General features: G+C 46.9%; 1 protein-coding gene across 1 annotated transcript in view; it reads left to right on the top strand.

Moving 5' to 3' along the window:
- The window catches only part of LOC110516737 (protein tweety homolog 3), a 68187-nt gene that overhangs the window by 6934 nt on the left and 39241 nt on the right, over window positions 1-22012 (top strand). The window contains exon 2 of the mRNA XM_036948488.1: window positions 21480-21679. Coding sequence (XP_036804383.1) covers window positions 21480-21679 — 200 coding nt within the window. The remainder of the gene's footprint in view (window positions 1-21479; window positions 21680-22012) is intronic.

Raw genomic sequence — 22012 nt, 5'->3', positions numbered from 1 at the left:
CTGGCATTTAGGTCGCCACAGACTAGTACATGTCCCTGGGCCTGGAAATGATTGATTTCCCCCTCCAGGATGGAGAAGCTGTCTTCATTAAAATATGGGGATTCTAGTGGGGGGATATAGGTAGCACACAGGAGGACATTTTTCTCTGTTAGGATAATTTCCTTTTGAATTTCTAGCCAAATGTAAAATGTTCCTGTTTTGATTAATTTAATGGAGTGAGTTAGGTCTGCTCTATACCAAATTAGCATACCCCCTGAGTCCCTTCCCTGTTTCACACCTGGTAGTTTGGTGGATGGGACTACCAGCTCTCTGTAACCTAGAGGGCAACCAGTGGGTCCGTCTCCTCTATACCAGGTTTCTTGCAGGATGACAATGTCTGTATTACCGATTTCTTTGGTGAAGTCCGGGTTTCTGCTCTTTAGGCCAAAGGCAGATGACCTCAGGCCTTGGATATTCCATGATAATATAGTGAAGGCTTTTTGTTCCATAGAGTGTCCAATGTTGTTGGTCGTGGTTTGGCCTCAGGCCAGTAAGTGTGAGCAGAGCCTGCTGAGCATCTGGTACATGCCATTGGCTTCGGCGAGTGTGAGAGTGGGGGTTGGGACTGTTTGCCCGCTCACTGTCTCTCTCCTTCTCTCTCCTTCTCTCTCCTGCCTCCCAACCAACCCTGGCGCTGTCTCTCTCCTTCTCTCTCCTTCTCTCCTGCCTCCCAACCCAACCCTGTCTCTGTCTCTCTCCTTCTCTCTCCTGCCTCCCAACCCAACCCTGTCTCTGTCTCTCTCCTTCTCTCTCCTTCTCTCTCCTGCCTCCCAACCAACCCTGGCGCTGTCTCTCTCCTTCTCTCTCCTTCTCTCCTGCCTCCCAACCCAACCCTGTCTCTGTCTCTCTCCTTCTCTCTCCTTCTTTCTCCTGCCTCCCAACCCAACCCTGTCTCTGTCTCTCTCCTTCTCTCTCCTTCTTTCTCCTTCTCTCTCCTGCCTCCCAACCCAACCCTGTCTCTGTCTCTCTCCTTCTCTCTCCTTCTCTCTCCTGCCTCCCAACCCAACCCCGTCTCTCTCTCTCCTTCTCTCTCCTGCCTCCCAACCCAACCCCGTCTCTGTCTCTCTCCTTCTCTCTCCTGCCTCCCAACCCAACCCTGTCTCTGTCTCTCTCCTTCTCTCTCCTGCCTCCCAACCCAACCCCGTCTCTGTCTCTCTCCTTCTCTCTCCTGCCTCCCAACCCAACCCTGTCTCTGTCTCTCTCCTTCTCTCTCCTTCTCTCTCCTGCCTCCCAACCCAACCCTGTCTCTGTCTCTCTCCTTCTCTCTCCTGCCTCCCAACCCAACCCTGTCTCTGTCTCTCTCCTTCTCTCTCCTAAATCAGAACTGAACTGTTAAGTACCCATTTCCTCCAAACCCCATTTAGGGGGGGCACTAAAACCCTTTGTGTGTGTGTGTGTGTGTGTGTGTGTGTGTGTGTGTGTGTGTGTGTGTGTGTGTGTGTGTAGGTATTCTAAGGGCCCTAATTCAGACTAATTGTCACTGAGCTTTCACCACTGTGTGTGCACAGTACATGAATTTACAGTATGTGTCAACTGTTTCTGTGTCGCTAGACATTTAGCATTGTGTGTATGTGTGTGAGTGTGTTTGGCCTGGTTGTTTGAGGTGAGGTCACAGCTAGCCCCCAGGGGGTCGTTGTCAAGGCGACACGTCTGTAGGTTGTTGTCAAGGCGTTGTGTCTGTAGGGCCGTGTGAAGTCCAGGCTGCGGAGGACGGAATCCCAGAATCCAGACATTCAAACGCAGTTCAACAATATTCAAAAATGTTTTGAACTCAGTAGAACATCCATTAATTAGCCCGTTAATCAGAAGACGTGAACAAAAATGCCTCAGTGATGCGTATTTCCCTGCAACTTTCTGAAGAGGCAAGTCTGTTTGGGTGCTTTTTTTTTCTCTACCAATTTGTGTTGCCGTTAGCGATGATGCTAATGACAACCGTCTTCTGGTAGAGATGAAAAGGCTTTTCTAGAAACCTTCTCTATTAAATGTTAACTACCAAGTAGTCTCTGCCTACCTGGCGGAATGATATCATGATTATATACAGTGGGGCAAAAAAGTATTTTATTCAGCCACCAATTGTGCAAGTTCTCCCACTTAAAAAGATGAGAGAGGCCTGTAATTTTCATCATAGGTACACTTCAACTATGACAGACAAAATGAGATAAAAAAATCCAGAAAATCACATTGTAGGATTTTTTATGAATTTATTTGCAAGTCCAGTGGCCATTTTGTTTAGCTAACGCTGCAGTCACGAGTGCTACAGAAACATCACTAACAGAACAACGGTCTCTGGTTGGTGCAGACCTCAAAAGTGGTCTCAGGGGTCACGTAGAAAAATGGAAAATGGCAAAAAAAAATATTGCTGAGTTTTCTAAATGCAGATCTAACATGCTTCTTGTTGTAATTTCTGCTCAGCATCAGACACATCTTGTGCTTTGTATTGCACTTCTCTCCTCTCTGGCGTTCTATCAGCAGACATGGCTCTGACTGGTGTGTAGCTCCTTGTCTCTCCTCTCTGGCGTTCTATCAGCAGACATGGCTCTGACTGGTGTGTAGCTCCTTGTCTCTCCTCTCTGACTGGTGTGCAGCTCCTTGTCTCTCCTCTCTGACTGGTGTGCAGCTCCTTGTCTCTCCTCTCTGACTGGTGTGCAGCTCCTTGTCTCTCCTCTCTGACTGGTGTGCAGCTCCTGGTCTCTCCTATCTGACTGGTGTGCAGCTCCTTGTCTCTCCTCTCTGACTGGTGTGTAGCTCCTTGTCTCTCCTCTCTGACTGGTGTGTAGCTCCTTGTCTCTCCTCTCTGACTGGTGTGTAGCTCCTTGTCTCTCCTCTCTGACTGGTGTGTAGCTCCTTGTCTCTCCTCTCTGACTGGTGTGCAGCTCCTTGTCTCTGGTACTTTTCTCAGTGTTACTGTGGTCTACTTTTCTCAGTGTTACTGTGGTCTACTTGTCTCAGTGTTACTGTGGTCTACTTTTCTCAGTGTTACTGTGGTCTACTTCTCAGTGTTACTGTGGTCTACTTGTCTCAGTGTTACTGTGGTCTACTTTTCTCAGTGTTACTGTGGTCTACTTCTCAGTGTTACTGTGGTCTACTTGTCTCAGTGTTACTGTGGTCTACTTTTCTCAGTGTTACTATGGTCTACTTTTCAGTGTTACTGTGGTCTACTTCTCAGTGTTACTGTGGTCTACTTCTCAGTGTTACTGTGGTCTACTTCTCAGTGTTACTGTGGTCTACTTTTCTCAGTGTTACTGTGGTCTACTTGTCTCAGTGTTACTGTGGTCTACTTTTCTCAGTGTTACTGTGGTCTACTTTTCTCAGTGTTACTGTGGTCTACTTTTCTCAGTGTTACTGTGGTCTACTTGTCTCAGTGTTACTGTGGTCTACTTTTCTCAGTGTTACTGTGGTCTACTTTTCTCAGTGTTACTGTGGTCTACTTCTCAGTGTTACTGTAGTCTCAGTGTTACTGTAGTCTCAGTGTTACTGTAGTCTACTTGTCTCTGGTAAAATGCAAGATCGACTTCAGGCAAATGATTAGGAAATGTAGCTGGCTCCATTCTTTCTATAATAAACATTAGAACTATGCATCGTTTTTTTTTTCCTTCTAGAAAAGACCTTGACCTTTTTTTCATTTTAAACTAATTTACTTGTGTGGCTACCAGCACTTCTGCTGTCATCTGATGAAAATGAAGCTCTTTTCTGCCCAATGTGTTGCACTGATGTCTTTTCTGTGAAGGAAAACTATAGTTGTTCTGATCGCTCTGTCGAAGCAAAGAAAACACTGTTGACTTTCAACATAAAACTATACAGATGTGTGAGCTCTAACGTGACCCATGGGTTTCCTGTTGTGGACTTACAACATCCGGGTTGGTTATTTTTCTGTATAAAATGTGTGATTTTGAGAATGAAAACGTGGAAAAACTAAACGGAATCAGGCAAAAAAAGATTAGACTGATTTTATAGGGCCCTACATCTGTTTGTATGTATAGGGGGGCTATTCAGTATGAGGTCACTGTTGGCCCTGGGGGGAAGGGGGGGGGGGGGGGGGGTATAGACGCTCAGAGGGAGATGGTGAACGGAGAGAGATGGAGGGAGAGAGGGAACTGAGAGAGGGAAGAAGGGAGGGGTGTTGTCTGTAGTGAAAGAAGGCTCTCTCTCTCGCTCTCTTTCGCTCAGCTTTAGATGGCTCAGTCTATCTTGTCTGAGAGGCTTTCATGCTTCTCTCTCCAGCTGACACAGACACACACACACACACACACTGAGCCCTCTGTGTTTCTCTGCGATGTGATTGACCACCAGATGATTAGTATGCGGTCGAAGAGAGAAGCTTAAAAACAGGGACACTAAACACACCCGCGCGTGCATGTGTCGTCCAACTGCTCTGTATCCACAGCGCTGGTCTACTCCTCGACAACGGCTGGGTCCGGAACGCTGACTGTTGGAATTCTGTGGGAACAACGGAATACTCTTAAAGAGCTGTAATCTCAGGGTTCTTTAAGGCAGTGGACACGTGTGTGTGTGTGTGTGTGTGTGTGTGTGTGTGTGTGTGTGTGGAGGGGGGGAAACACAGAGGGCTCTGTGTGTGTGTGCGTGCGTGCGTGCGTGTGTGTGTGTGTGTGTGTGGAGGGGGGGGAAACACAGAGTCAGCTAAAAGAACAGCAGTGGAACAGCTGTTGAGCATTACAGAGGAGACATGACTACAGCTATACGCCCGTGTGCATGATGGGAAAGACAGACACACACACAGGGAGACTCCTGAAACCTGTCACAACTCCTGAAGGACGGCCACAGGATTGGCTCCGACATTCCAACCAATAGGAAACAGTCCATGTAGTTCTAATGTGAAGGTGAACATTCTGAAGCAGTGATTGTCTTAATGCTGGTCCTGAGGGGGGCACAATCTGCACATGTTGAGGTTTTACATAGCATACAACACCTGATTACATACAACACCTGATTCCACTAATCAACTCTTCCCAAGCACTTAACACCTGATTCCACTAATCAACTCATCAATAAACCTTTGATTAGTGGAATCATACATGTAGTGATATGGCAAAAACAATAATGTACTTCTAGTATCCCCAGGACTAGTATCCCCAGGACTAGTATCCCCAGGACTAGTATCCCCAGGACTAGTATCCCCAGGATTAGTATCCCCAGGACTAGTATCCCCAGGACTAGTATCCCCAGGACTAGTATCCCCAGGACTAGTATCCCCAGGATTAGTATCCCCAGGACTAGGATCCCCAGGATTAGTATCCCCAGGACTAGTATCCCCAGGATTAGTATCCCCAGGACTAGTATCCCCAGGACTAGTATCCCCAGGATTAGTATCCCCAGGACTAGGATCCCCAGGATTAGTATCCCCAGGACTAGTATCCCCAGGATTAGTATCCCCAGGACTAGTATCCCCAGGACTAGTATCCCCAGGACTAGTATCCCCAGGACTAGTATCCCCAGGATTAGTATCCCCAGGACTAGTATCCCCAGGACTAGTATCCCCAGGACTAGTATCCACAGGACTAGTATCCCCAGGACTAGTATCCCCAGGACTAGTATCCCCAGGACTAGTATCCCCAGGATTAGTATCCCCAGGACTAGGATCCCCAGGATTAGTATCCCCAGGACTAGTATCCCCAGGACTAGGATCCCCAGGATTAGTATCCCCAGGATTAGTATCCCCAGGACTAGGATCCCCAGGATTAGTATCCCCAGGACTAGTATCCCCAGGACTAGGATCCCCAGGATTAGTATCCCCAGGACTAGGATCCCCAGGACTAGGATCCCCAGGACTAGTATCCCCAGGACTAGTATCCCCAGGACTAGTATCCCCAGGACTAGTATCCACAGGACTAGTATCCCCAGGACTAGTATCCACAGGACTAGTATCCCCAGGACTAGTATCCCCAGGACTAGTATCCCCAGGACTAGTATCCCCAGGAATAGGATCCCCAGGACTAGTATCCCCAGGACTAGTTTCCCCAGGATTAGTATCCCCAGGACTAGGATCCCCAGGACTAGTATCCTCAGGACTAGGATCCCCAGGATTAGTATCCCCAGGACTAGGATCCCCAGGACTAGGATGCCCAGGACTAGGATGCCCAGGACTAGGATCCACAGGACTAGTATCCCCAGGACTAGCATCCCCAGGACTAGTATCCCCAGGACTAGTATCCCCAGGACTAGTATCCCCAAGACTGGTATCCCCAGGACTAGTATCCCCAGGACTAGGATCCCCAGGACTAGGATCCCCAGGACTAGGATCCCCAGGACTAGGATCCCCAGGACTAGTATTCCCAGGACTATTATCAAGAAACACTGGTATCCCCAGGACTAGTATCCCCAGGACTAGTATCCCCAGGATTAGTTTCCCCAGGATTAGTATCCCCAGGACTAGGATCCCCAGGACTAGTATCCCCAGGACTAGGATCCCCAGGACTAGTATCCCCAGGACTAGTATCCCCAGGACTAGTATCCCCAGAACTAGTTTCCCCAGGATTAGTATCCCCAGGACAAGGATCCCCAAGACTAGGATCCCCAGGATTAGTATCCCCAGGACTAGGATCCCCAGGACTAGTATCCCCAGGACTAGGATCCCCAGGACTAGTATTCCCAGGACTATTATCCCCAGGACTAGTATCAAGAAACACTGGTATCCCCAGGACTAGTGTCCCCAGGACTAGTATCCCCAGGACTAGTATCCCCAGGACTAGTTTCCCCAGGATTAGTATCCCCAGGACTAGGATCCCCAGGACTAGGATCCCCAGGACTAGTATCCCCAGGACTAGTATCCCCAGGACTAGTATCCACAGGACTAGTATCCCCAGGTCTAGTATCAAGAAACACTGGTCTAAAGGCATTAGGCAGAGCCACAGTGATCCCTCCCTCTACATACCTCTATGACTCTGGCATTAGGCAGAGCCAGACCACAGTGATCCCTCCCTCCCTCTACCTACCTCTATGACTCTAGCATTAGGCAGAGCCAGAACCACATCTTTCCCTCTACATACCTCTATGACTCTGGCATTAGGCAGAACCAGACCACAGTGATCCCTCCCTCTACCTACCTCTATGACTCTGGCATTAGGCAGAGCCAGACCACAGTGATCCCTCCCTCCCTCTACCTACCTCTATGACTCTGGCATTAGGCAGAGCCAGACCACAGTATCCCTCCCTCTACCTACCTCTATGACTCTGGCATTAGGCAGAGCCAGAACCACAGTGATCCCTCCCTCTACATACCTCTATGACTCTGGCATTAGGCAGAGCCAGACCACAGTGATCCCTCCCTCCCTCTACATACCTCTATGACTCTGGCATTAGGCAGAGCCAGAACCACAGTGATCCCTCCCTCTACATACCTCTATGACTCTGGCATTAGTCAGAGCCAGAACCACAGTGATCCCTCCCTCTACCTACCTCTATGACTCTGGCATTAGGCAGAGCCAGACCACAGTGATCCCTCCCTCCCTCTACCTACCTCTATGACTCTGGCATTAGGCAGAGCCAGACCACAGTATCCCTCCCTCTACCTACCTCTATGACTCTGGCATTAGGCAGAGCCAGACCACAGTATCCCTCCCTCTACCTACCTCTATGACTCTGGCATTAGGCAGAGCCACAGTGATCCCTCCCTCTACATACCTCTATGACTCTGGCATTAGGCAGAGCCAGAACCACAGTGAGGTGGTGCCACGGTTTAACTTGGGAATCCACTGTCATTGGAGAGATAGTAGGCGGTCTGTCCTGACCTCTCTCTGTACAACAGGGTCAGATCAGTGGAGGAGATCTGATCTATCCTGTCGGGTCACACACACACACACACACACTCTCTGCCAGGCGGAAAGTAGGTCTGTGTTCTTTGGTGTCTATCTCTCCCCTCCCCCATCGTACCTCGCCTCCTTTAAACCACTAATTGATATACCACACACACACACACACACACACACACACACACACACACACACACACACACACACACACACACACACACACACACACACACACACACACACATACACACACACACACACACACACACACACACACACACACACACACACACAGAGAGAGAGCAGTAGCTAATTGATCTTTGTGTAATCCTCTCAGTGAGTTTGGATGACAGTTTTTTAACTCCAGTTAGACAGTATCAGACATCACAGCTGATACTGAGCAGCGCTTCTCTCTCTGGTCCTGACGAGGTAAACAACATGTCGCTGGAGGTTCTCTTCTGCACTGTTGAACCGATCCAGGAAATGTGGAGGAGGAGGAGGAGGAGGAGGAGGAAGAGGAGGAGTTCAGATGAAGTGTCCGAAAGAGGAAATCACGGGCGGTCTTTCCGGTTCCTCTGGAAACCGGATACATCCGGGTACCTCAGAACCCAGATAGATACCAGACACCAAGACCTTACAACTGGTCCCAGATAGATACCAGACACCAAGACTTTACAACTGGTCCCAGATAGATACCAGACACCAAGACCTTACAACTGGTCTCAGATCTGTGCACTACCTATGTCACACCCTCTAACTCTTTGTGGGTGTCTCTCTCTCTCTCTCTAATAAAATATTAAGGGTTTTCTATATTCCAATAGAAATACATCCCCCCCTCCAATACACACCTAGGCTCAGTCCCAAAACCCCCTTCTCTCTCCCACTGTCACCCCTACCAGCCCCCCCTCCAATAGCCACTCTCTACACACCTAGGCCCAGTCCCAAAACCCCCTTCTCTCTCCCACTGTCACCCCTACCAGCCCCCCCTCCAATAGCCACTCTCTACACACCTAGGTCAGTCCCAAATCCCCTTCTCTCTCCCACTGTCACCCCTACCAGCCCCCCCTCCAATAGCCACTCTCTACACACCTAGGCTCAGTCCCAAAATCCCCTTCTCTCTCCCACTGTCACCCCTACCAGCCCCCCCTCCAATAGCCACTCTCTACACACCTAGGCTCAGTCCCAAAACCCCCTTCTCTCTCCCACTGTCACCCCTACCAGCCCCCCCTCCAATAGCCACTCTCTACACACCTAGGCTCAGTCCCAAAACCCCCTTCTCTCTCCCACTGTCACCCCTACCAGCCCCCCCTCCAATAGCCACTCTCTACACACCTAGGCTCAGTCCCAAAACCCCCTTCTCTCTCCCACTGTCACCCCTACCAGCCCCCCCTCCAATAGCCACTCTCTACACACCTAGGCTCAGTCCCAAAACCCCCTTCTCTCTCCCACTGTCACCCCTACCAGCCCCCCCTCCAATAGCCACTCTCTACACACCTAGGCTCAGTCCCAAAACCCCCTTCTCTCTCCCACTGTCACCCCTACCAGCCCCCCCTCCAATAGCCACTCTCTACACACCTAGGCTCAGTCCCAAAACCCCCTTCTCTCTCCCACTGTCAACCCTACCAGCCCCCCCTCCAATAGCCACTCTCTACACACCTAGGCTCAGTCCCAAATCCCCTTCTCTCTCCCACTGTCACCCCTACCAGCCCCCCCTCCAATAGCCACTCTCTACACACCTAGGCTCAGTCCCAAAACCCCCTTCTCTCTCCCACTGTCACCCCTACCAGCCCCCCCTCCAATAGCCACTCTCTACACACCTAGGCTCAGTCCCAAATCCCCTTCTCTCTCCCACTGTCACCCCTACCAGCCCCCCCTCCAATAGCCACTCTCTACACACCTAGGCTCAGTCCCAAAACCCCCTTCTCTCTCCCACTGTCACCCCTACCAGCCCCCCCCCTCCAATAGCCACTCTCTACACACCTAGGCTCAGTCCCAAATCCCCTTTTCTCTCCCACTGTCACCCCTACCAGCCCCCCCTCCAATAGCCACTCTCTACACACCTAGGCTCAGTCCCAAATCCCCTTCTCTCTCCCTTCACTCTACCCTCACTCACCGAAAGGATACTATTAATATGTGGAATCGATGCATGTCGTGATTCTGTGTCCAAGCATGACTCTCTAAGTCGCTTGGATAAAATTGCCTCCTATAAGACATACAGAACCTTCAGAAAGTATTCAGACCCCTTGACTTTTTACACATTTTGTTGCGTTAAGGCCTTATTCTAAAATGGATTAAATCGTTTTTTCCCCCTCATCAATCCCTCACCATACCCCATAATGACAAAGCAAAAAGCTTGGCACACCTGTATTTGGGGAGTTTCTCCCATTCTTCTCTGCAGATCTTCTCAAGCTCTGTCAGGTTGGATGGGGACCGTTGCTGCACAGCTATTTTCAGGTCTCTCCAGAGAGGTTTGATCGGGTTCAAGTCCGGGGTCTGGTCGGGCCACTCAAGGACATTCAGAGACTTGTCCCAAAGCCACCTCTGCGTTATCTTGGCTGTGTGCTTGGGGTCGTTGTCCTGTTGGAAGGTGAACCTTCACCCCAGTCTGAGGTCCTGAGGTTTTCATTAAGGATCTCTCTGTACGCCTCCTGAGTGGCGCAGTGGTCTAAGGTACTGCATCGCAGTGCTTGATGCGTCACTACAAACCCGGGTTCGATCTCAGGCTGTGTCAGAACCGGCCGTGACCGGGAGTCCCATAGGGTGACGCACAATTGTCTCTGCGTTGTCCGGGTTAGGGGAGGGTTTGGCCAGTTTTTTTTTTTACTTAGCTCATCGCGCTCTAGCGACTCCTTGTGGCGGGCCGGGCACCTGCAGGCTGACCTCAGTAGTCAATTGAACAGTGTTTCCTCCGACACATTGGTGCAGCTGGTGCCCGGGTGCAGTGGGCCGGCGTTAAGGAGCGAGGTTTGGCAGGTCATGTTTCAGAGGACATGACTCGACCTTCGCCTCTCCCAAACCCGTTGGGGAGTTGCAGCGATGAGACAAGATTGTAATTGGATATGACGAAATCGGGGAGAAAAAGTGTGATAATTAAAAAAAAAAGGATCTCTCTCTACCCTGCTCCGTTCATCTTTGCCTCGATCCTGATTAGTCTCCCAGTCCCTGCCGCCGAAAAAAAGCTTTACTGACAGTTCCTTTGACCTCATGACTTGGTTTTTGCTCTGACATTCACTGTCAACTCTGGGACCTTATATAGACAGGTGTGTGCCTTCCCAAATCATGTCCAATCAATTACATTTACCACACAATCAAGTTGTAGAAACATCTCAAGGATGATCAATGGAAACAGGATGCATCAGAGCTCAATTTCGAGTCTCATAGCAAAGGGTCTGAAAACTTATGTAAAAAATTATGTATTTCTGATTTTTATTTTGCATAAATTTGCTTTGTCTTTATGGGGCATTGTGTGTATATTGCTGAGAATATATATATATATATTTAGTTTTTTAAATCCATTTTAGATACGGCTGTAATGTAACAAAATGTGGAAAAAGTCAAGGGGTCTGAATACTTTCGGAAGGCGCTGTATATTATTATATATATTATTATATTATGCTGGGGTTGGAATTGAACCCTAATTGACCTAACAGGATGGAATGGACACTACTTTTATTTTTTATTTTATTTTACCTTTATTTAACCAGGCAAGTCAGTTAAGAACAAATTCTTATTTTCAATGACGGCCTGGGAACAGTGGGTTAACTGCCTGTTCAGGGGCAGAACGACAGATTTGTACCTTGTCAGCTCAGGGGTTTGAACTCACAACCTTCCGGTTACTAGTCCAACGCTCTAACCACTAGGCTACCCTGCCGCCCCGAGCTGACACACTGCTACAGTATAGCCAGGGGAAAGGGACCTGGGCTGTGGGGTTGGAATTGAACCCTAATTGACCTAACAGGATGGAATGGACACTATACACTGCTACAGTATAGCCAGGGGAAAGGGACCTGGGCTGTGGTTTGGAATTGAACCCTAATTGATCTAACAGGATGGAATGGACACTATACACTGCTACAGTATAGCCAGGGGAAAGGGACCTGGGCTGTGGTTTGGAATTGAACCCTAATTGATCTAACAGGATGGAATGGACACTATACACTGCTACAGTATATCCAGGGGAAAGGGACCTGGGCTGTGGGGTTGGAATTGAACCCTAATTGACCTAACAGGATGGAATGGACACTACACACTGCTACAGTATAGCCAGGGGAAAGGGACCTGGGCTGTGGGTTGGAATTGAACCCTAATTGACCTAACAGGATGGAATGGACACTATACACTGCTACAGTATAGCCAGGGGAAAGGGACCTGGGCTGTGGGGTTGGAATTGAACCCTAATTGACCTAACAGGATGGAATGGACACTACACACTGCTACAGTATATCCAGGGGAAAGGGACCTGGGCTGTGGGTTGGAATTGAACCCTAATTGACCTAACAGGATGGAATGGACACTATACACTGCTACAGTATAGCCAGGGGAAAGGGACCTGGGCTGTGGGTTTGGAATTGAACCGTAATTGACCTAACAGGATGGAATGGACACTATACACTGCTACAGTATAGCCAGGGGAAAGGGACCTGGGCTGTGGGTTTGGAATTGAACCGTAATTGACCTAACAGGATGGAATGGACACTACACACTGCTACAGTATAGCCAGGGGAAAGGGACCTGGGCTGTGGGTTGGAATTGAACCCTAATTGACCTAACAGGATGGAATGGACACTATACACTGCTACAGTATAGCCAGGGGAAAGGGACCTGGGCTGTGGGTTTGGAATTGAACCCTAATTGACCTAACAGGATGGAATGGACACTATACACTGCTACAGTATAGCCAGGGGAAAGGGACCTGGGCTGTGGGTTTGGAATTGAACCGTAATTGACCTAACAGGATGGAATGGACACTACACACTGCTACAGTATAGCCAGGGGAAAGGGACCTGGGCTGTGGGTTTGGAATTGAACCCTAATTGACCTAACAGGATGGAATGGACACTATACACTGCTACAGTATAGCCAGGGGAATTGGACCTGGGCTGTGGGTTTGGAATTGAACCCTAATTGACCTAACAGGATGGAATGGACACTATACACTGCTACAGTATAGCCAGGGGAAAGGGACCTGGGCTGTGGGGTTGGAATTGAACCCTAATTGACCTAACAGGATGGAATGGACACTACACACTGCTACAGTATAGCCAGGGGAAAGGGACCTGGGCTGTGGGTTTGGAATCGATTCTTGTGGTCCATTTAACAATAATAATTTAATTTATCTTCTGTCGCACTCTGGTGTCACATCAGTGACTGTCTGTTCTGTAGGGTAGTACTGTCTCCTCTGTTCCCATGGTAGTATTTATTAAAAGTCGACTTTGGGCAACAATGTGGGCTTTAAACGGTATAACTGATCGATGCACCATCCTACCAGGTCATGTAATGCTTTACAAACACAAGATAGATGGATGAAGAAGATATTTGGCTACTGAGGTGCCGTTTCTTACCGTTCCCTACAGCTTCCGTCCAAAATGAGATCCTGTGAAATGGCGTCAACACATACTGGAGGAGCTACTGGTTAGCTACAGTGGTTAGCATCAGTGGTTAGCTACAGTGGTTAGCATCAGTGGTTAGCATCAGTGGTTAGCATCAGTGGTTAGCTACAGTGGTTAGCTACAGTGGTTAGCATCAGTGGTTAGCTACAGTGGTTAGCATCAGTGGTTAGCTACAGTGGTTAGCTACAGTGGTTAGCTACAGTGGTTAGCTACAGTGGTTAGCATCAGTGGTTAGCATCAGTGGTTAGCATCAGTGGTTAGCTACAGTGGTTAGCTACAGTGGTTAGCTACAGTGGTTAGCTACAGAGGCTACCTTAGCTGATGACCAGAATGACACATTGATGAACCACCGAAGGAAAAGTGAGGAAGAGGTGGAGTTTGATCAGGGTTTTTTTTTCATACCCAAAGTTGACATTTTATTTATTGACCCTTATTTGACTGGGTCAGTTGACTCATTTGACTGGGTCACATTTTCATTTACAGCAACAACCTGGGGAAGAGGAGAGGGGACGAATCAGCCAATCGAAAGCTAGGGATGATTAGCTGGCCATGATGGTATGAGGGCCAGGTTGGAAATGTAGCGAGGACACCGGAGTTAACAGCCCTACTGTTCGGATAAGTACCATGGCAGCCCTACTGTTCGGATAAGTACCATGGCAGCCCTACTGTTCGGATAAGTACCATGGCAGCCCTACTGTTCGGATAAGTACCATGGCAGCCCTACGGTTCGGATAAGTACCATGGCAGCCCTACTGTTCGGATAAGTACCATGGCAGCCCTACTGTTCGGATAAGTACCATGGCAGCCCTACTGTTCGGATAAGTACCATGGCAGCCCTACCGTTCGGATAAGTACCATGGCAGCCCTACCGTTCGGATAAGTACCATGGCAGCCCTACTGTTCGGATAAGTACCATGGCAGCCCTACTGTTCGGATAAGTACCATGGCAGCCCTACTGTTCGGATAAGTACCATGGCAGCCCTACTGTTCGGATAAGTACCATGGCAGCCCTACTGTTCGGATAAGTACCATGGCAGCCCTACCGTTCGGATAAGTACCATGGCAGCCCTACCGTTCGGATAAGTACCATGGCAGCCCTACCGTTCGGATAAGTACCATGGCAGCCCTACCGTTCGGATAAGTACCATGGCAGCCCTACTGTTCGGATAAGTACCATGGCAGCCCTACTGTTCGGATAAGTACCATGGCAGCCCTACCGTTCGGATAAGTACCATGGCAGCCCTACCGTTCGGATAAGTACCATGGCAGCCCTACCGTTCGGATAAGTACCATGGCAGCCCTACCGTTCGGATAAGTACCATGGCAGCCCTACTGTTCGGATAAGTACCATGGCAGCCCTACTGTTCGGATAAGTACCATGGCAGCCCTACTGTTCGGATAAGTACCATGGCAGCCCTACTGTTCGGATAAGTACCATGGCAGCCCTACTGTTCGGATAAGTACCATGGCAGCCCTACCGTTCGGATAAGTACCATGGCAGCCCTACTGTTCGGATAAGTACCATGGCAGCCCTACCGTTCGGATAAGTACCATGGCAGCCCTACCGTTCGGATAAGTACCATGGCAGCCCTACCGTTCGGATAAGTACCATGGCAGCCCTACCGTTCGGATAAGTACCATGGCAGCCCTACTGTTCGGATAAGTACCATGGCAGCCCTACCATTCGGATAAGTACCATGGCAGCCCTACTGTTCGGATAAGTACCATGGCAGCCCTACTGTTCGGATAAGTACCATGGCAGCCCTACTGTTCGGATAAGTACCATGGCAGCCCTACTGTTCGGATAAGTACCATGGCAGCCCTACTGTTCGGATAAGTACCATGGCAGAGTCTCTGGTTCTATCTCTCTCCATCTCTGGATGTCATTGAACTAGGCTCTGGACACAGACATCAATGGAAGCAGAGAAAATGTGTTGTTTTCGCATTCCACAAGAATGCTTTCTGTCGAGGTAACATTCAAGAGCAGAAGTGTCCCATTTCTATATGTTTTGTTGAGATGGTGACATTGTTTATTTGTTTATGTCGTCATGTCCAGCTAATCCAAATGACCTGGTGTAGTGACCTAATGGGGTCACTGTAGCTACGCTAGTCGCTAGCCGGGGTATTCAAACCTTACCCGTGGTGGGTCCGAAGTACTGCTGGTTTTCTGTTCTACCTTGATAATCCCAGAACTCAGCCACCTGGGGCTGTTGTGTGAAGATGGTATCTCTTCACCCGCATCACAATTCCTTTGGAACTTGTCTTAGATTGTTGTCAGCAGCTGCTGAATTCCTGTCCACTATTCCGGAACCTACAGACATTGTCCCGGGTGTGTTCCGGAGCAGAATGCTGTTCCATGTGTATCCTGGAGGAAGGGGAGCTTTCAGAGCAGACACATCATGTGTTATATCATGTCACAGATAAAGACCATACACCATATATAATGTTATGTCACATGCTTCGTCAACAAGCTACTCATAGTTCAAACCTTTGGCGGCCCCTCCCTTCTTTCTCTCTCTCTTTCCTTTCATCTTCTGCCAGACATGCATAATTCTCCCATCCCCCTCCTGCTCTCCCTCATCTGGTTCTCTCTTTCTCTGTTTTTTTGAGTCAGACAAACATCTCTCTTCCTCTGTTTTTTTGAGTCAGACAAACACCTCTCGCTCTCTCTTTCTCTCTCTCTCTTTCTCTCTCTCTCTCTTTCTCTCTCTCTCTCTCTCTCTTTCTCTCTCTTTCTCTCTCTCTCTCTCTCTCTCTCTCTCTCTCTTCCTCTCTCTCTCTCTCTCTCTTCATCTCTTTCTCTCTCTCTCTCTCTCTCTCTTCCTCTCTTTCTCTCTCTCTCTCTCTCTTTCTCTCTCTCTTTCTCTCTCTCTCTCTTCCTCTCTTTCTCTCTCTCTCTTTCTCTCTCTCTCTCTCTCTTCCTCTCTTTCTCTCTCTCTCTCTCTTTCTCTCTCTCACCACCCCAGGCCACGATTAAATTACATTTTGACAGTTGATTCATAACCTTAGGTTAACTAGAAACCTTCAGATGTCCTCTTTTCAATAATATATATATAATGTAGATGTGAAAAATCATGAGCTGTGTTTCTCTACCTCACTAGTCTCAATGCCATCTTTACATCTGGATTAGTTTTGATAGTCTATAGTAGACTATAGTTTAGGTGGATTAGTTTTGATAGACTATAGTAGACTATAGTTTAGATGGATTAGTTTTAATACTCTACAGTAGACTATAGTTTAGGTGGATTCGTTTTGATAGACTGTAGTAGACTATAGTTTAGGTGTATTAGTTTTGATAGACTACAGTAGACTATAGTTTAGGTGGATTAGTTTTGATAGTCTATAGTAGACTATAGTTTAGGTGGATTAGTTTTGATAGACTACAGTAGACTATAGTTTAGGTGGATTAGTTTTGATAGACTATAGTAGACTATAGTTTAGGTGGATTAGTTTTGATATACTACAGTAGACTATAGTTTAGGTGGATTAGTTTTGATAGTTTAGGTGGATTAGTTTTGATAGACTACAGTAGACTATAGTTTAGGTGGATTAGTTTTGATAGTTTAGGTGGATTAGTTTTGATAGTCTACAGTAAACTAGTTTAGTTGGATTGGTTTTGTTAGTTTAGGTGGATTAGTTTTGATAGTCTACAGTAGACTATAGTTTAGGTGGATTAGTTTTGATAGTCTACAGTAGACTATAGTTTAGGTGGATTAGTTTTGATAGACTACAGTAGACTATAGTTTAGGGGGATTAGTTTTGATAGTTTAGGTGGATTAGTTTTGATAGTCTACAGTAGACTATAGTTTAGATGGATTAGTTTTGATAGACTACAGTAGACTATAGTTTAGGTGGCGCCTACTGTAGGAATACACTTGATACTTGTATGTCGAGGATGATTTTGGGTGAGAGGGAGGATGATTTTGGGCGAGAGGGAGGATGATTTTGGGTGAGAGGGAGGATGATTTTGGGCGAGAGGGAGGATGATTTTGGGTGAGAGGGAGGATGATTTTGGGCGAGAGGGAGGATAATTTTGGGTGAGAGGGAGGATGATTTTGGGCGAGAGGGAGGATAATTTTGGGTGAGAGGGAGGATGATTTTGGGCGAGAGGGAGGATAATTTTGGGTGAGAGGGAGGATGATTTTGGGCGAGAGGGAGGATGAATTTGGATGAGAGGGAGGATGAATTTGGGTGAGAGGGAGGATGATTTTGGGAGCGAGAGGGAGGATGATTTTGATACCTGCCTCATTGACTCGACTGCCCCTGCATGGAGAGAAGGAGAGCTGCAGGGTTTGCAGTGAACACATCTAAATCACCAGGCTCATTTGAATTTCAACAGGAAAATGATCTGCAACCAAATGAAGATCTGACATCTGTATCTATAAAGTTCAGCTCTACACGAGATCCTACTGTAGGAGTTAGTGATGGTTGGCGGGGGGGGGGGGGGGGGGGGGGGTGTTCACTTGCGGCCGCTTTGTGTTAATTTACAATCAACTTCCTCTTCTCTTCCTGTACCTTACAACCCTCATTGTGACATCTTATCCTCTTTCCTCCATTTCCCCCGCCTCTTGTGTTTCTGTCAAAATGGCCCCCAGAAAAGGGAGCAGCCCGCCGGGCGCGGACGTCAGTTCAACGTCTACATTAGATTCAACATTAGATTGACTCGTCCTCTAACGTGGATTCAACACTGTGTTTGAACCTAGAGTCAGTTGATTTAACGTGGATTCAACACTGTGTTTGAACCTAGAGTCAGTTGATTTAACGTGGATTCAACACTGTGTTTGAACCTAGAGTCAGTTGATTTAACATTAGATTGACTCGTCCTCTAACGTGGATTCAACACTGTGTTTGAACCTAGAGTCAGTTGATTTAACGTGGATTCAACACTGTGTTTGAACCTAGAGTCAGTTGATTTAACGTGGATTCAACACTGTGTTTGAACCTAGAGTCAGTTGATTTAACATTAGATTGACTCGTCCTCTAACGTGGATTCAACACTGTGTTTGAACCTAGAGTCAGTTGATTTAACATTAGATTGACTCGTCCTCTAACGTGGATTCAACACTGTGTTTGAACCTAGAGTCAGTTGATTTAACGTGGATTCAACACTGTGTCTGAACCTAGAGTCAGTTGATTTAACGTGGATTCAACACTGTGTTTGAACGTAGAGTCAGTTGATTTAACGTGGATTCAACACTGTGTTTGAACCTAGAGTCAGTTGATTTAACGTGGATTCAACACTGTGTTTGAACCTAGAGTCAGTTGATTTAACGTGGATTCAACACTGTGTTTGAACCTAGAGTCAGTTGATTTAACGTGGATTCAACACTGTGTTTGAACCTAAAGTCAGTTGATTTAACGTGGATTCAACACTGTGTTTGAACCTAAAGTCAGTTGATTTAACATTAGATTGACTCGTCCTCTAACGTGGATTCAACACTGTGTTTGATCCTAAAGTCAGTTGATTTAACATTAGATTGACTCGTCCTCTAACGTGGATTCAACACTGTGTTTGATCCTAGAGTCAGTTGATTTAACATTAGATTGACTCGTCCTCTAACGTGGATTCAACACTGTGTTTGAACCTAGAGTCAGTTGATTTAACGTGGATTCAACACTGTGTTTGAACCTAGAGTCAGTTGATTTAACGTGGATTCAACACTGTGTTTGAACCTAGAGTCAGTTGATTTAACGTGGATTCAACACTGTGTTTGAACCTAGAGTCAGTTGATTTAACGTGGATTCAACACTGTGTTTGAACCTAGAGTCAGTTGATTTAACATTAGATTGACTCGTCCTCTAACGTGGATTCAACACTGTGTTTGAACCTAGAGTCAGTTGATTTAACATTAGATTGACTCGTCCTCTAACGTGGATTCAACACTGTGTTTGAACCTAGAGTCAGTTGATTTAACGTGGATTCAACACTGTGTTTGAACCTAGAGTCAGTTGATTTAACGTGGATTCAACACTGTGTCTGAACCTAGAGTCAGTTGATTTAACGTGGATTCAACACTGTGTTTGAACCTAGAGTCAGTTGATTTAACGTGGATTCAACACTGTGTTTGAACCTAAAGTCAGTTGATTTAACGTGGATTCAACACTGTGTTTGAACCTAAAGTCAGTTGATTTAACGTGGATTCAACACTGTGTTTGAACCTAAAGTCAGTTGATTTAACGTGGATTCAACACTGTGTTTGAACCTAAAGTCAGTTGATTTAACGTGGATTCAACACTGTGTTTGAACCTAAAGTCAGTTGATTTAACGTGGATTCAACACTGTGTTTGAACCTAGAGTCAGTTGATTTAACGTGGATTCAACACTGTGTTTGAACCTAGAGTCAGTTGATTTAACGTGGATTCAACACTGTGTTTGAACCTAGAGTCAGTTGATTTAACGTGGATTCAACACTGTGTTTGAACCTAGAGTCAGTTGATTTAACGTGGATTCAACACTGTGTTTGAACCTAAAGTCAGTTGATTTAACGTGGATTCAACACTGTGTTTGAACCTAAAGTCAGTTGATTTAACGTGGATTCAACACTGTGTTTGAACCTAAAGTCAGTTGATTTAACGTGGATTCAACACTGTGTTTGAACCTAGAGTCAGTTGATTTAACGTGGATTCAACACTGTGTTTGAACCTAAAGTCAGTTGATTTAACGTGGATTCAACACTGTGTTTGAACCTAAAGTCAGTTGATTTAACGTGGATTCAACACTGTGTTTGAACCTAAAGTCAGTTGATTTAACGTGGATTCAACACTGTGTTTGAACCTAGAGTCAGTTGATTTAACGTGGATTCAACACTGTGTTTGAACCTAGAGTCAGTTGATTTAACGTGGATTCAACACTGTGTTTGAACCTAGAGTCAGTTGATTTAAAGGTTAAAAAAGGTGGAAAGCGGAAAGAAAAGACAAACATTCCCCAGATTCCATTATGTTGATGTCTTTCTGTTAATCAGTTTTCCACGTTTAATTCAACGTCATCACATTTGAGACTTGTTGTTGTTGTTGTTGTTGTTGTTGTTCTGCTTGTTGTGGTTGTTGTGGTTGTTGTGGTGGTTGTTGATTGTTGTTGTTGGTTGTTGTTGTTGTTGTGGTGGTTGTTGTTGTTGTGGTTGTTGATTGTTGTTGTTGGTTGTTGTTGTTGTGGTGGTTGTTGATTGTTGTTGTTGGTTGTTGTTGTTGTTGTGGTGGTTGTTGTTGTTGTGGTTGTTGATTGTTGTTGTTGGTTGTTGTTGTTGTTGTGGTGGTTGTTGTTGTTGTTGTTGTGGTGGTTGTTGGTTGTTGTTGTTGTTGTTGTGGTGGTTGTTGTTGTTGTGGTTGTTGATTGTTGTTGTTGGTTGTTGTTGTTGTTGTGGTGGTTGTTGTTGTTGTTGTTGTGGTGGTTGTTGGTTGTTGTGGTTGTTGTTGGTTGTTGTTGTGGTGGTTGTTGGTTGTTGTTGTGGTTGTTGTTGGTTGTTGTTGTTGTGGTGGTTGTTGATTGTTGTTGTTGGTGGTTGTTGTGGTTGTGGTGGTTGGTTGTTGTTGTTGTTGTGGTGGTTGTTGTTGTGGTTGTGGTGGTTGTGGTGGTTGTTGGTTGTTGTTGTTGTTGTGGTGGTTGTTGTTGTGGTGGTTGTTGGTTGTTGGTTGTTGTTGTTGTTGTGGTGGTTGTTGGTTGTTGGTTGTTGTTGTTGTTGTGGTGGTTGTTGTTGTGGTTGTTGTTGTTGTTGTTGTGGTTGTTGGTTGTTGTTGTTGTTGTGGTGGTTGTTGTTGTGGTTGTTGTGGTTGTGGTGGTTGTTGTTGTTGTGGTTGTTGATTGTTGTTGTTGGTTGTTGTTGTTGTTGTGGTTGTTGTTGGTTGTTGTTGTTGTGGTGGTTGTTGATTGTTGTTGTTGGTTGTTGTTGTTGTTGTGGTGGTTGTTGTTGTTGTTGGTTGTTGTTGTTGTTGTTGAAATGACGTGGAAGCAACGTAGATTCAACCAGTTTGTGTCCAGTTGGAAAGGCTTGTTTCTGTACAGGGCCAAAATGGGATTACTGACTTGTGATGTCATATCCTGTCTGTCTCTCTCTCTCTCTCTCCCCAGTCGGTGCTGTTGCTAGGCGGACTAGCGTTGGTTTGTCTGGCTCTGGATCTCCTCTTCCTCCTCTTCTACTCTTTCTGGCTGTGCTGCCGACGACGCAAGACCCACGACGACACACGTTCTCACTCACACACACACCAGCCCCCCAACCCTGACTGCTGTTGTACAGCCTGGTGTGTCATCATCGCCACGCTCGTCTGCAGGTTAGTGGTAACACACACACACGCACGCACACACACACACACACACACACACATACACATACACACACACATACACATACACACACACATACATACACACACACACACACACACACACACACACACACACACACACACACACACACACACACACACACACACACACACACACACACGTAGGGCTACACGGATACACACACAGACACATGTACACACTCAGGGAGGGAGGGAGGGAGATCACTGAGCGAACAAAACATTAAGAACACCTGGTCTTTCCATGACAGACTAACCAGGTGAATCCAGGTGAAAGGGGGAGGGGGAAGCAACTCAATA

The sequence above is a fragment of the Oncorhynchus mykiss genome, chromosome 17 (genome assembly GCF_013265735.2).
Source record: "Oncorhynchus mykiss isolate Arlee chromosome 17, USDA_OmykA_1.1, whole genome shotgun sequence".
NCBI lineage: Eukaryota > Metazoa > Chordata > Actinopteri > Salmoniformes > Salmonidae > Oncorhynchus > Oncorhynchus mykiss.
The sequence above is the reverse complement of the archived record's forward strand: the minus strand, read 5'-3'. Positions and strand labels throughout refer to the sequence as shown.